We start from the raw sequence: 16,644 nt of genomic DNA, 5'->3' as shown, positions 1-16,644 counted from the left end.
TATTGGGCTATAGCTGTGGCAAGTATTGGGCTATAGCTGTGGCAAGTATTGGGCTATAGCTGTGGCAAGCATTGGGCTATCACTATAGCTGTGGCAAGTATTGGGCCATAGCTGTGGCAAGTATTAGGCTATCACTATAGCTGTGGCAAGCATTGGGCTATCACTATAGCTGTGGCAAGTATTGGGCTATAGCTGTGCAAGCATTTGGCTATCACTATAGCTGTGGCAAGCATTGGGCTATCACTATAGCTGTGGCAAGCATTGGGCTATCACTATAGCTGTGGCAAGTATTGGGCTATAGCTGTGGCAAGTATTGGGCTATAGCTGTGGCAAGTATTGGGCTATCACTATAGCTGTGGTTGCAGTTGAAGAAAGAAACTTTGAGACCAACCAATAAATGAGACGGCTCCATAGACTGGCGTAAAATCTTGGCTCGGCGTTTGTCATCTTGTAGGTCAGAGCCAACTTTCATCTTAAATCTGTTCATTAAAAGTTGTTTCATTCATCATATCTGTTCATTAAAAGTTGTTTAATTCATCTTAAATCTGTTCATTAAATTTGTTTAATTCATCTTAAATCTGTTCATTAAATTTGTTTAATTCATCTTAAATCTGTTCATTAAATTTGTTTAATTCATCTTAAATCTGTTCATTAAATTTGTTTAATTCATCTTAAATCTGTTCATTAAAAGTTGTTTAATTCATCTTAAATCTGTTCATTAAATTTGTTTAATTCATCTTAAATCTGTTCATTAAAAGTTGTTTAATTCATCTTAAATCTGTTCATTAAAAGTTGTTTAATTCATCTTAAATCTGTTCATTAAAAGTTGTTTAATTCAAGTTATATTCTATGTTTATTATTATATTAATTAACCAAATAAATGTATCAATTCTAAATATGAAAAGGTTTTTTGGTGTTTAATACACGCAGACTGTGAAACAAATGTGATCCACCATTGTATAACTTAGCACATGCACGTTTTACTGTGAAACAAATGTGATCCACCATTGTATAACTTAGCACATGCACATTTTACTGTGAAACAAATGTGATCCACCATTGTGTAACTTAGCACATGCACATTTTACTATTTCATGATAACTGGGACCCAGCGACCTGTTTATAAATACGAGTGCCGTGACACTAGATTTTTTAGATAACAGCTGTTGAGCAAGCTAAAATTTGAGCTAATATTTTATCATAAAAACTTTTCTTATTAAAAACATGGAAAAAAAACAACTGGTGTGGCATTTTTTTTTTTTTTTTTTGAGGGCTGGAACAGATTTCAACGGGAAAAAAATTGTTTGAAATACAAGCAATGTTAACGAACAAATTGAATTCTTATCTCCAGGTACCATATAATTAGATATATATATATATATATATATATATATATATATATATATATGTATATATATACATATATATCTAAATATATATATATATATATATATATGTATATATGTATGTATATATGTATATATGTATATATGTATATATGTATATATGTATATATGTATATATATATATGTATATATATATATGTATGTATATATATATATATATATATGTATATATATATATATATATATATATATATATATATATATATATATATATATATATATATATATATATATGAGACTTGGGCCTTATATACTGAGGACAAAAACAAAAATGAAAAGTTTGATGGGTCTTTAAGAAACCCTGGACCTTTATCAAGCCTTAGACACCTATGTACTGAAACTAAAAAGTATTTGAATGAAAACAATTTCTGACCTTGTAAAACCTTGACCTTGTGCTTCTTGACACAACTGAAATTTTTAAAAAATATTCATCGAAAGCTAGAGCTGTATGATATTAAATAGGGCATATCCAGGGTTTTAGACGAGGGGGAATAGTGAGGGCAGAAAAAGGTATTGTTCATATCTATCTATCTGATCTATTTGATCTATCTGATCTATCTATCTATCTTTCTATCTGATCTATCTATCTGATCTATCTATCTATCTATCTATCTATCTATCTATCTACCTACCTACCTACCTACCTATCTATCTATCTATCTATCTCTATATATCTATATCTATATCTATATCTATATCTATATATACGAGAAAAATGGCTTGTTGAGGAAGGATACAACGGACGCTAGGTTGATAGTGCTGTCTCTTTTCTCTAAACTAAAACCAACCCCCCCCCCCCCCCCACACACTACCGTCCCATTCAACGAAATATAATTATATAATTTTTCCAGTGTCCGCCCAATCCCTGAAAATTCTACCCCCGCCCCCGAAAATTTCAAGTACCCCCACCCCTCTCCGGGGAGGAAAAAGTCTGAAAGAAACATTGGTCACATTTGTAGATCATACAAACTAAAGGAAGAACCTGGGCGGGGCTTCGCCCCTACCGTAAGAGATGCATAAAAAAAAACTGTGCACGCTAAACACTTTTTAGATTAGATAAAGTTCCTCCCTCTGGGGAGGAAAAAGTCTGAAAGAAACACTGGTGTCGCGCTTAGCCACTACCCGAAGAATTGAATGAAAGAAACTCTGCGTGCAAACCACTTTTTAGATTAGACACATGAATTAGGCGGTAATTTTATTAAAAAAGTATCGATGAAGAAATTTCTTTTGAGTTGGGGAGGGGGGGGGGCCCAGACGCTCTTACGCGGGGGTGGGGCTTTGCCCCTCCCCTACCCGAAGAATTGTATGAAAGAAACTCTTCACGCAAACCATTTAGATTAGACAAAATTGCCTTTTTATTCAATGTTTACTCGAGAATCAATGACGTCATATTACTGTGTGCACTCTCCGGCTTGAGATTATTTTTTACTACATGCTAAATGTGATATCATATTTTGTTTCCGTCTTACTGTGAAAGTTTTTAAGTTGCTTGTGTTTTCTCTAGAGCGTTCTTGTCAGATACATAGATACACAGATAGATACACAGACAGCAAAACTATTATATAGAATATATATATATATATATATATATATATATATATATATATATATATATATATATATATATATATTCATTAGGTCTCAATCAATAAGTTCAACTGACTCTTTGAATTTTCTCATCACTGTAGCCCAGCCAGGCACATGAGGTTGTGTAAGCAGGATAACCAGACTCTTTCATCTCTTGCTCTGAAACATTTTTTAAGCTCAATAATAGTCATTGCACAACATTCACTTGATACTATTCACTTGATACTATTCACTTGATACTATTCACTTGATACTATTCACTTGACAACAAATAGAAATTTGATTATCTAAGCCTGAGGGCTTCTGTGATAAAACCCTTTACAAAACCCTTTACAAAAGCCTTTACAAAACCCTTTACAAAAGCCTTTACAAAACCCTTTACAAAAGCCTTTACAAAACCCTTTACAAAACCCTTTACAAAAGCCTTTACAAAAGCCTTTACAAAAGCCTTTACAAAACCCTTTACAAAACCCTTTACAAAAGCCTTTACAAAACCCTTTACAAAAGCCTTTACAAAACCCTTTACACAACAATTGACTGTTAATGAGACATAAGAATGTAGGTAAAAATGACAGCCATATAAGAATGTAGGTAAAAATGACAGCCATATAAGAATGTAGGTAAAAATGACAGCCATATAAGAATGTAGGTAAAAATGCCAGCCATATAAGAATGTAGGTAAAAATGCCAGCTATATAAGAATGTAGGTAAAAATGCCAGCCATATAAGAATGTAGGTATTTAGTGTTGAAGGACAAACCTCGCTTGACTTTACCAGGCAGCATCTGTGTGAGCAGACCTAGAGGAAAAAAACATTGTTAAAGTGCTTACTCAAATCTAAATACACAACCAAACATGTGCTTACATAAATCTAAATACACAACCAAACATGTGCTTACACAAATCTAAATACTCAATCAAACATGTGCTTTGTTAAAGTGCTTACACAAATCTCAATACACAATCAAACATGTGCTTACACAAATCTAAATACACAATCAAACATGTGCTTTGTTAAAGTGCTTACACAAATCTAAATACACAACCAAACAAGTGCTTACACAAATCTAAATACACAACCAAACATGTGCTTTGTTAAAGTGCTTACACAAATCTAAATACACAACCAAACAAGTGCTTACACAAATCTAAATACACAACCAAACATGTGCTTTGTTAAAGTGCTTACACAAATCTAAATACACAACCAAATGTGCATACACAAATCTAAATACACAATCAAACATGTGCTTTGTTAAAGTGCTTACACAAATCTAAATACACAACCAAACATGCTTACACAAATCTAAATACACAATCAAACATGTGCTTTGTTAAAGTGCTTACACAAATCTCAATACACAATCAAACATGTGCTTTGTTAAAGTGCTTACACAAATCTCAATACACAATCAAACATGTGCTTACACAAATCTAAATACACAATCAAACATGTGCTTACACAAATCTAAATACACAATCAAATACATAAGCAAAAGCTTGAAAAAGTTTGAAATTCTGGTGACTTTATAAAAAAAATAAAAATGTGACTCACCAATGGCTTCTACTGGAGTTAAGGCATCCATTCTTTTATCAGAGAAAAACAGAAATCAGAAAACATTAGAAAACCTTTCCTCTATAGGCTTAAGGGCAGACTTTTTTCAGTGATAAGGAAGTTGTAATTAACGTAGAAAATGCAAAAAAATGCAAAAAAAATCCCTTAAAAGTATGTTTTTATGAAAATATTTTCTAAAAAGTGTTATTTTTAGGGTAAAATTGCTCAAATTAGCTCTCATTGCAATCACAATAGCAAAGCTTCTGTTTGTCAGAATAACACAAATCTTTAAAATAGTGAAATATGTAAAAATACAAAAAGGATGAACAAAAACAATTAGAAAATAATAAAAAATGGATTTTAGCCACATTTTTTAAATGTGAGACCTAAAAATTGTCAAAAAAAGTAGGGAGTAGACTTAGGTTTTTATTTTATAAAATGTGAAGTTTCAAAGATATAGAAATTCTGTAGTTCAACTTTACTAGCAGTGTTTAGTGAACATGTGTGCAAATTTCAGCTAAATATCTCAAGTAGTTTTTGAGGTATAGTGATTTAACAGGTACAATTTGGGTAAAAAGTAACATTTTGAGAAAAATGGTGAAAAATATACTAAATTTGGAAAAAAGGAGAAAAAGCGAAAACTTTACAAAAAAAAAAAACCCTTTTTAAAACCTCCCAGTTAAATAAATTGCATCTGGAGCCTCTTACTCAGCAATAAGATCTATTTAAGTTCGTTTTTAATTTTTATGTTGCCTAATGTCACGTAATATAGGTGAATTATGTAATTATGTAATTACTCTAATTAATTTAAAAAGTATAACAAATACTAGCAACATGTAATTAGGCAAAACAAGTATACAAAAATGTTCAGGATCGAATGTAGTTTCAGAAACAATAGATTTTGAAAAATCAATATTTCTGACTTAAATATGTATTGGGGGGGGGGGGGGGGGGGGGGGGGTTAACCTGCCTTTAAAAAGACACTTTAGGGAAAGTATTTCAAGCTACATGTATCTGACCAGAAAAATGCGCTAAAAATGTGCAAGGAAGTAATGAGATAATAATTTCAGAAAGTTAGTTTTTTTTTCTATTCAAATCTACAAACATGGGAAAGAAATATGTATGTCTATGTAATAATACAGTCACATACCAACTGAAACACAATCCTTATTGCTAAGCTATCTCTGTGGTGTTTTTAATAAATGCAATTTTTTATTAGCTCATTTTTCTATGTGCGCAAATTTCCAAATTTCCCCAAAGTATTTTTCTGGGAACAATCAAAGTCAATTGTTGAGACAAGTTGCTCTACTTACATGTATCTGAAGTCAATTGTTTAGACAAGTTGGTCTACTTACATGTATCTGAAGTCAATTGTTGAGACAAGTTGCTCTGGTTCCTAAGAAATTTAAAAATTGTTGAATAACAAACTGTAAAAGATTAGATCTAAAGATGGTTTGTTGATGATAAAACAACCTCAGCCACCTCTATCTAACCGTTTTTGTAGTTCTCAATCATCTTTTTTTTCTCTTACACTAACCACACACCTATAACACCAACCACACATATAACACCAACCACACTTATATAACACCAACCACACACCTATAACACCAACCACACTTATATAACACCAACCACACTTATATAACACCAACCACACTTATATAACACCAACCACACTTATATAACACCAACCACACTTATATAACACCAACCACACACCTATAACACCAACCACACTTATATAACACCAACCATACTTATATAACACCAACCACACACCTATAACACCAACCACACTTATATAACACCAACCACACTTATATAACACCAACCACACTTATATAACACCAACCACACACCTATAACGCCAACCACACCTATAACACCAACCACACTTATATAACACCAACCACACACCTATAACACCAACCACACTTATATAACACCAACCACACTTATATAACACCAACCACACACCAATAACACTAACCACACTTATATAACACCAAACACACACCTATAACACCAACCACACTTATAAAACACCAACCACACACCTATAACACCAACCACACTTATATAACACCAACCACACTTATATAACACCAACCACACACCAATAACACTAACCACACTTATATAACACCAAACAACACACCTATAACACCAACCACACTTATAAAACACCAACCACACACCTATAACACCAACCACACTTATATAACACCAACCGCACTTATATAACACCAACCACACTTATATAACACCAACCACACACCTATAACACCAACCACACACCTATAACACCAACCACACTTATATAACACCAACCACACTTATATAACACCAACCACACACCTATAACACCAACCACACACCTATAACACCAACCACACTTATATAACACCAACCACACTTATATAACACTAACCACACCTATAACACCAACCACACACCTATAACACCAACCACACACCTATAACACCAACCACACTTATATAACACCAACCACACTTATATAACACTAACCTCACCTATAACACCAACCACACACCTATAACACCAACCACACACCTATAACACCAACCACACACCTATAACACCAACCACACTTATATAACACCAACCACACTTATATAACACTAACCACACCTATAACACCAACCACACACCTATAACACCAACCACACACCTATAACACCAACCACACACCTATAACACCAACCACACACCTATAACACCAACCACACACGTATAACACCAACCACACTTATATAACACCAACCACACTTTTAACACCAACCACACACCTATAACACCAACCACACACCTATAACACCAACCACACTTATATAACACCAACCACACTTATATAACACTAACCACACCTATAACACCAACCACACACCAATAACACCAACCACACACCTATAACACCAACCACACTTATATAACACCAACCACACTTATATAACACCAACCACACTTATATAACACCAACCACACACCGATAACACCAACCACACTTATATAACACCAACCACACACCTATAACACCAACCACACTTATATAACACCAACCACACACCTATAACACCAACCACACTTATATAACACCAACCATACTTATATAACACCAACCACACACCTATAACACCAAACACACTTATATAACACCAACCACACTTATATAACACCAACCACACTTATATAACACCAACCACACACCTATAACGCCAACCACACCTATAACACCAACCACACTTATATAACACCAACCACACACCTATAACACCAACCACACTTATATAACACCAACCACACTTATATAACACCAACCACACACCAATAACACTAACCACACTTATATAACACCAAACACACACCTATAACACCAACCACACTTATAAAACACCAACCACACACCTATAACACCAACCACACTTATATAACACCAACCACACTTATATAACACCAACCACACACCTATAACACCAACCACACACCTATAACACCAACCACACTTATATAACACCAACCACACACCTATAACACCAACCACACTTATATAACACCAACCACACTTATATAACACCAACCACACTTATATAACACCAACCACACACCTATAACACCAACCATACTTATATAACACCAACCACACTTATATAACACCAACCACACACCTATAACACCAACCACACACCTATAACACCAACCATACTTATATAACACCAACCACACACCTATAACACCAACCACACACCTATAACACCAACCACACACCTATAACACCAACCACACTTATATAACACCAACCACACACCTATAACACCAACCACACACCTATAACACCAACCATACTTATATAACACCAACCACACACTTTTAACACCAACCACACTTATATAACACCAACCATACTTATATAACACCAACCACACACCTATAACACCAACCACACACCTATAATGCCAACCACACTTATATAACACCAACCACACACCTATAACACCAACCACACACCTATAACACCAACCACACTTATATAACACCAACCACACACCTATAACACCAACCACACACCTATAACACCAACCACACTTATATAACACTAACCACACCTATAACACCAACCACACACCAATAACACCAACCACACACCTATAACACCAACCACACTTATATAACACCAACCACACTTATATAACACCAACCACACACCTATAACACCAACCACACACCTATAACACCAACCACACACCTATAACACCAACCACACTTATAAAAACACCAACCACACTTATATAACACTAACCACACCTATAACACCAACCACACACCTATAACACCAACCACACACCTATAACACCAACCACACTTATATAACACCAACCACACACCAATAACACCAACCACACACCTATAACACCAACCACACTTATATAACACCAACCACACTTATATAACACCAACCACACTAATATAACACCAACCACACACCTATAACACCAACCACACACCTATAACGCCAACCACACCTATAACACCAACCACACTTATATAACACCAACCACACACCTATAACACCAACCACACTTATATAACACCAACCACACTTATATAACACCAACCACACACCAATAACACTAACCACACTTATATAACACCAAACACACACCTATAACACCAACCACACTTATAAAACACCAACCACACACCTATAACACCAACCACACTTATATAACACCAACCACACTTATATAACACCAACCACACACCTATAACACCAACCACACACCTATAACACCAACCACACTTATATAACACCAACCACACACCTATAACACCAACCACACTTATATAACACCAACCACACTTATATAACACCAACCACACTTATATAACACCAACCACACACCTATAACACCAACCATACTTATATAACACCAACCACACTTATATAACACCAACCACACACCTATAACACCAACCACACACCTATAACACCAACCACACTTATATAACACTAACCACACCTATAACACCAACCACACACCTATAACACCAACCACACTTATATAACACCAACCACACTTATATAACACCAACCACACACCTATAACACCAACCACACACCTATAACACCAACCACACACCTATAACACCAACCACACTTATAAAAACACCAACCACACTTATATAACACCAACCACACTTATATAACACTAACCACACCTATAACACCAACCACACACCTATAACACCAACCACACACCTATAACACCAACCACACACCTATAACACCAACCACACACCTATAACACCAACCACACACGTATAACACCAACCACACTTATATAACACCAACCACACTTTTAACACCAACCACACCTATAACACCAACCACACACCTATAACACCAACCACACTTATATAACACCAACCACACTTATATAACACTAACCACACCTATAACACCAACCACACACCAATAACACCAACCACACACCTATAACACCAACCACACTTATATAACACCAACCACACTTATATAACACCAACCACACTTATATAACACCAACCACACACCGATAACACCAACCACACTTATATAACACCAACCACACACCTATAACACCAACCACACTTATATAACACCAACCACACACCTATAACACCAACCACACTTATATAACACCAACCATACTTATATAACACCAACCACACACCTATAACACCAAACACACTTATATAACACCAACCACACTTATATAACACCAACCACACTTATATAACACCAACCACACACCTATAACGCCAACCACACCTATAACACCAACCACACTTATATAACACCAACCACACACCTATAACACCAACCACACTTATATAACACCAACCACACTTATATAACACCAACCACACACCAATAACACTAACCACACTTATATAACACCAAACACACACCTATAACACCAACCACACTTATAAAACACCAACCACACACCTATAACACCAACCACACTTATATAACACCAACCACACTTATATAACACCAACCACACACCTATAACACCAACCACACACCTATAACACCAACCACACTTATATAACACCAACCACACACCTATAACACCAACCACACTTATATAACACCAACCACACTTATATAACACCAACCACACTTATATAACACCAACCACACACCTATAACACCAACCATACTTATATAACACCAACCACACTTATATAACACCAACCACACACCTATAACACCAACCACACACCTATAACACCAACCATACTTATATAACACCAACCACACACCTATAACACCAACCACACACCTATAACACCAACCACACACCTATAACACCAACCACACTTATATAACACCAACCACACACCTATAACACCAACCACACACCTATAACACCAACCATACTTATATAACACCAACCACACACTTTTAACACCAACCACACTTATATAACACCAACCATACTTATATAACACCAACCACACACCTATAACACCAACCACACACCTATAATGCCAACCACACTTATATAACACCAACCACACACCTATAACACCAACCACACACCTATAACACCAACCACACTTATATAACACCAACCACACACCTATAACACCAACCACACACCTATAACACCAACCACACTTATATAACACTAACCACACCTATAACACCAACCACACACCAATAACACCAACCACACACCTATAACACCAACCACACTTATATAACACCAACCACACTTATATAACACCAACCACACACCTATAACACCAACCACACACCTATAACACCAACCACACACCTATAACACCAACCACACTTATAAAAACACCAACCACACTTATATAACACTAACCACACCTATAACACCAACCACACACCTATAACACCAACCACACACCTATAACACCAACCACACTTATATAACACCAACCACACACCAATAACACCAACCACACACCTATAACACCAACCACACACCTATAACACCAACCACACTTATATAACACCAACCACACTTATATAACACCAACCACACTAATATAACACCAACCACACACCTATAACACCAACCACACACCTATAACACCAACCACACACCTATAACACCAACCACACTTATATAACACCAACCACACTTATATAACACCAACCACACTTATATAACACCAACCACACTTATATAACACCAACCACACATATAACACCAACCACACACCTATAACACCAACCACACACCTATAACACCAACCACACACCTATAACACCAACCACACTTATATAACACCAACCACACTTATATAACACCAACCACACTTATATAACACCAACCACACTTATATAACACCAACCACACACCTATAACACCAACCACACTTATATAACACCAACCACACTTATATAACACTAACCACACACCTATAACACCAACCACACACCAATAACACCAACCACACATCTATAACACCAACCACACTTATATAACACCAACCACACTTATATAACACCAACCTCACACCTATAACACCAACCACACACCTATAACACCAACCACACTTATATAACACCAACCACACTTATATAACACCAACCACACACCTATAACACCAACCACACTTATATAACACCAACCACACTTATATAACACCAACCACACACCTATAACACCAACCACACACCTATAACACCAACCACACACCTATAACACCAACCACACTTATATAACACCAACCACACTTATATAACACCAACCACACACCTATAACACCAACCACACACCTATAACACCAACCACACTTATATAACACCAACCACACTTATATAACACCAACCACACTTATATAACACCAACCACACCTATAACACCAACCACACACGTATAACACCAACCACACACCTATAACACCAACCACACTTATATAACACCAACCACACTTATATAACACCAACCACACTTATATAACACCAACCACACTTATATAACACCAACCACACACCTATAACACCAACCACACACCTATAACACCAACCACACTTATATAACACCAACCACACTTATATAACACCAACCACACTTATATAACACCAACCACACTTATATAACACCAACCACACTTATATAACACCAACCACACACCTATAACACCAACCACACTTATATAACACCAACCACACTTATATAACACCAACCACACACCTATAACACCAACCACACACCTATAACACCAACCACACTTATATAACACCAACCACACTTGTATAACACCAACCACACACCTATAACACCAACCACACTTATATAACACCAACCACACACCTATAACACCAACCACACACCTATAACACCAACCACACTTATATAACACCAACCACACTTATATAACACCAACCACACTTATATAACACCAACCACACCTATAACACCAACCACACACGTATAACACCAACCACACACCTATAACACCAACCACACTTATATAACACCAAGTACACACCTATAACACCAACCACACTTATATAACACCAACCACACTTATATAACACCAACCACACCTATAACACCAACCACACACGTATAACACCAACCACACACCTATAACACCAACCACACACCTATAACACCAACCACACTTATATAACACCAACCACACACCTATAACACCAACCACACTTATATAACACCAACAACACTTTTATAACATCAACCTCACTTATATAACACCAACCACACCCCTATAACACAAACCATACTTATATAACACCAACCACACACCTATAACACCAACCACACTTATACAACACCAACCATACTTATATAACACAAACCATACTTATATAACACAAACCACACTTATATAACACCAACCACACACCTATAACACCAACCACACACCTATAGCACCAACCACACACCTATAACACCAACCACACTTATATAACACCAACCACACTTATATAACACCAACCACACACCTATAACACCAACCACACTTATATAACACCAACCACACACCTATAACACCAACCACACACCTATAACACCAACCACACTTATATAACACCAACCACACTTATATAACACCAACCACACTTATATAACACCAACCACACTTATATAACACTAACCACACCTATAACACCAACCACACACCTATAACACCAACCACACTTATATAACACCAACCACACACCTATAACACCAACCACACACCTATAACACCAACCACACTTATATAACACCAACCACACTTATATAACACCAACCACACACCTATAACACCAACCACACTTATATAACACCAACCACACACCTATAACACCAACCACACTTATATAACACCAACCACACACCTATAACACCAAACACACTTATATAACACCAACCACACTTATATAACACCAACCACACACCTATAACACCAACCACACTTATATAACACCAACCACACCTATAACACCAACCACACACCTATAACACCAACCACACTTATATAACACCAACCACACTTATATAACACCAACCACACCTATAACACCAACCACACACGTATAACACCAACCACACACCAATAACACCAACCACACACCTATAACACCAACCACACTTATATAACACCAACCACACACCAATAACACTAACCACACTTATATAACACCAACCACACTTATATAACACCAACCACACTTATATAACACCAACCACACACCTATAACACCAACCACACACCTATAACACCAACCATACTTATATAACACCAACCACACTTATATAACACCAACCACACTTATATAACACCTACCACACTTATATAACACCAACCACACTTATATAACACCAACCACACACCAATAACACTAACCACACTTATATAACACCAACCACACTTATATAACACCAACCACACTTATATAACACCAACCACACACCTATAACACCAACCACACACCTATAACACCAACCATACTTATATAACACCAACCACACTTATATAACACCAACCACACTTATATAACACCAACCACACTTATATAACACCAACCACACTTATAAAACACCAACCACACTTATATAACACCAACCACACTTATATAACACCAACCACACAGCTATAACACCAACCACACAGCTATAACACCAACCACACACCAATAACACCAACCACACACCAATAACACTAACCACACTTATATAACACCAACCACACTTATATAACACCAACCACACTTATATAACACCAACCACACACCTATAACACCAACCACACACCTATAACACCAACCATACTTATATAACACCAACCACACTTATATAACACCAACCACACTTATATAACACCAACCACACTTATATAACACCAACCACACACCTATAACACCAACCACACACCTATAACACCAACCACACACCTATAACACCAACCACACTTATATAACACCAACCACACTTATATAACACCAAACACACACCTATAACACCAACCACACTTATATAACACCAACCACACTTATATAACACCAACCACACACCTATAACACCAACCACACTTATATAACACTAACCACACTTATATAACACCAACCACACACCTATAACACCAACCACACACCTATAACACCAACCACACTTATATAACACCAACCACACACCAATAACACTAACCACACACCTATAACACCAACCACACTTATATAACACCAACCACACTTATATAACACCAAACACACACCTATAACACCAACCACACTTATATAACACCAACCACACTTATATAACACCAACCACACTTATATAACACCAACCACACCTATAACACCAACCACACACGTATAACACCAACCACACACCAATAACACCAACCACACACCTATAACACCAACCACACCTATAACACCAACCACACAACTAAAACACCAACCACACTTATATAACACCAACCACACACCTATAACACCAACCACACTTATATAACACCAACCACACACCAATAACACCAACCACACACCTATAACACCAACCACACTTATATAACACCAACCACACTTATATAACACCAACCACACTTATATAACACCAACCACACCTATAACACCAACCACACACGTATAACACCAACCACACACCTATAACACCAACCACACTTATATAACACCAACCACACTTATATAACACCAACCACACTTATATAACACCAACCACACTTATATAACACCAACCACACACCTATAACACCAACCACACACCTATAACACCAACCACACTTATATAACACCAACCACGCTTATATAACACCAACCACACACCTATAACACCAACCACACTTATATAACACCAACCACACTTATATAACACCAACCACACTTATATAACACCAACCACACACCTATAACACCAACCACACTTATATAACACCAACCACACTTATATAACACCAACCACACACCTATAACACCAACCACACTTATATAACACCAACCACACTTATATAACACCAACCACACCTATAACACCAACCACACACGTATAACACCAACCACACACCTATAACACCAACCACACACCTATAACACCAACCACACACCTATAACACCAACCACACTTATACAACACCAACCACACACCTATAACACCAACCACACTTATATAACACCAACCACACTTATATAACACCAACCACACTTATATAACACCAACCACACCTATAACACCAACCACACACGTATAACACCAACCACACACCTATAACACCAACCACACACCTATAACACCAACCACACTTATATAACACCAACCACACACCTATAACACCAACCACACACCTATAACACCAACCACACACCTATAACACCAACCATACTTATATAACACCAACCACACACTTTTAACACCAACCACACTTATATAACACCAACCATACTTATATAACACCAACCACACACCTATAACACCAACCACACACCTATAATGCCAACCACACTTATATAACACCAACCACACACCTATAACACCAACCACACACCTATAACACCAACCACACTTATATAACACCA

The 16,644-nt window shown here is 36.6% G+C and overlaps 1 protein-coding gene across 3 annotated transcripts in view; it reads right to left on the bottom strand.

Annotated features, from left to right (window-relative positions):
- LOC131946389 (mitochondrial enolase superfamily member 1) overlaps positions 1–16,644 on the bottom strand; it is a 67,848-nt gene that overhangs the window by 20,702 nt on the left and 30,502 nt on the right. For all 3 annotated transcript variants that reach the window (XM_059307126.1, XM_059307125.1, XM_059307127.1), the window contains 6 exons: positions 5,903–5,943; positions 4,548–4,579; positions 3,753–3,791; positions 3,070–3,152; positions 1,780–1,814; positions 392–479 (listed from right to left, as the gene is read on the bottom strand). In XM_059307126.1, the coding sequence (XP_059163109.1) occupies positions 392–479; positions 1,780–1,814; positions 3,070–3,152; positions 3,753–3,791; positions 4,548–4,579; positions 5,903–5,943 (318 nt within the window). The remainder of the gene's footprint in view (positions 1–391; positions 480–1,779; positions 1,815–3,069; positions 3,153–3,752; positions 3,792–4,547; positions 4,580–5,902; positions 5,944–16,644) is intronic.

The sequence above is a fragment of the Physella acuta genome, unplaced genomic scaffold (genome assembly GCF_028476545.2).
Source record: "Physella acuta isolate Inbredline_101_S28 unplaced genomic scaffold, ASM2847654v3 ptg000557l, whole genome shotgun sequence".
Taxonomy (NCBI): domain Eukaryota; kingdom Metazoa; phylum Mollusca; class Gastropoda; family Physidae; genus Physella; species Physella acuta.
Note: the sequence above shows the minus strand (reverse complement) of the source record. Positions and strands in the feature narration are given on the sequence as shown.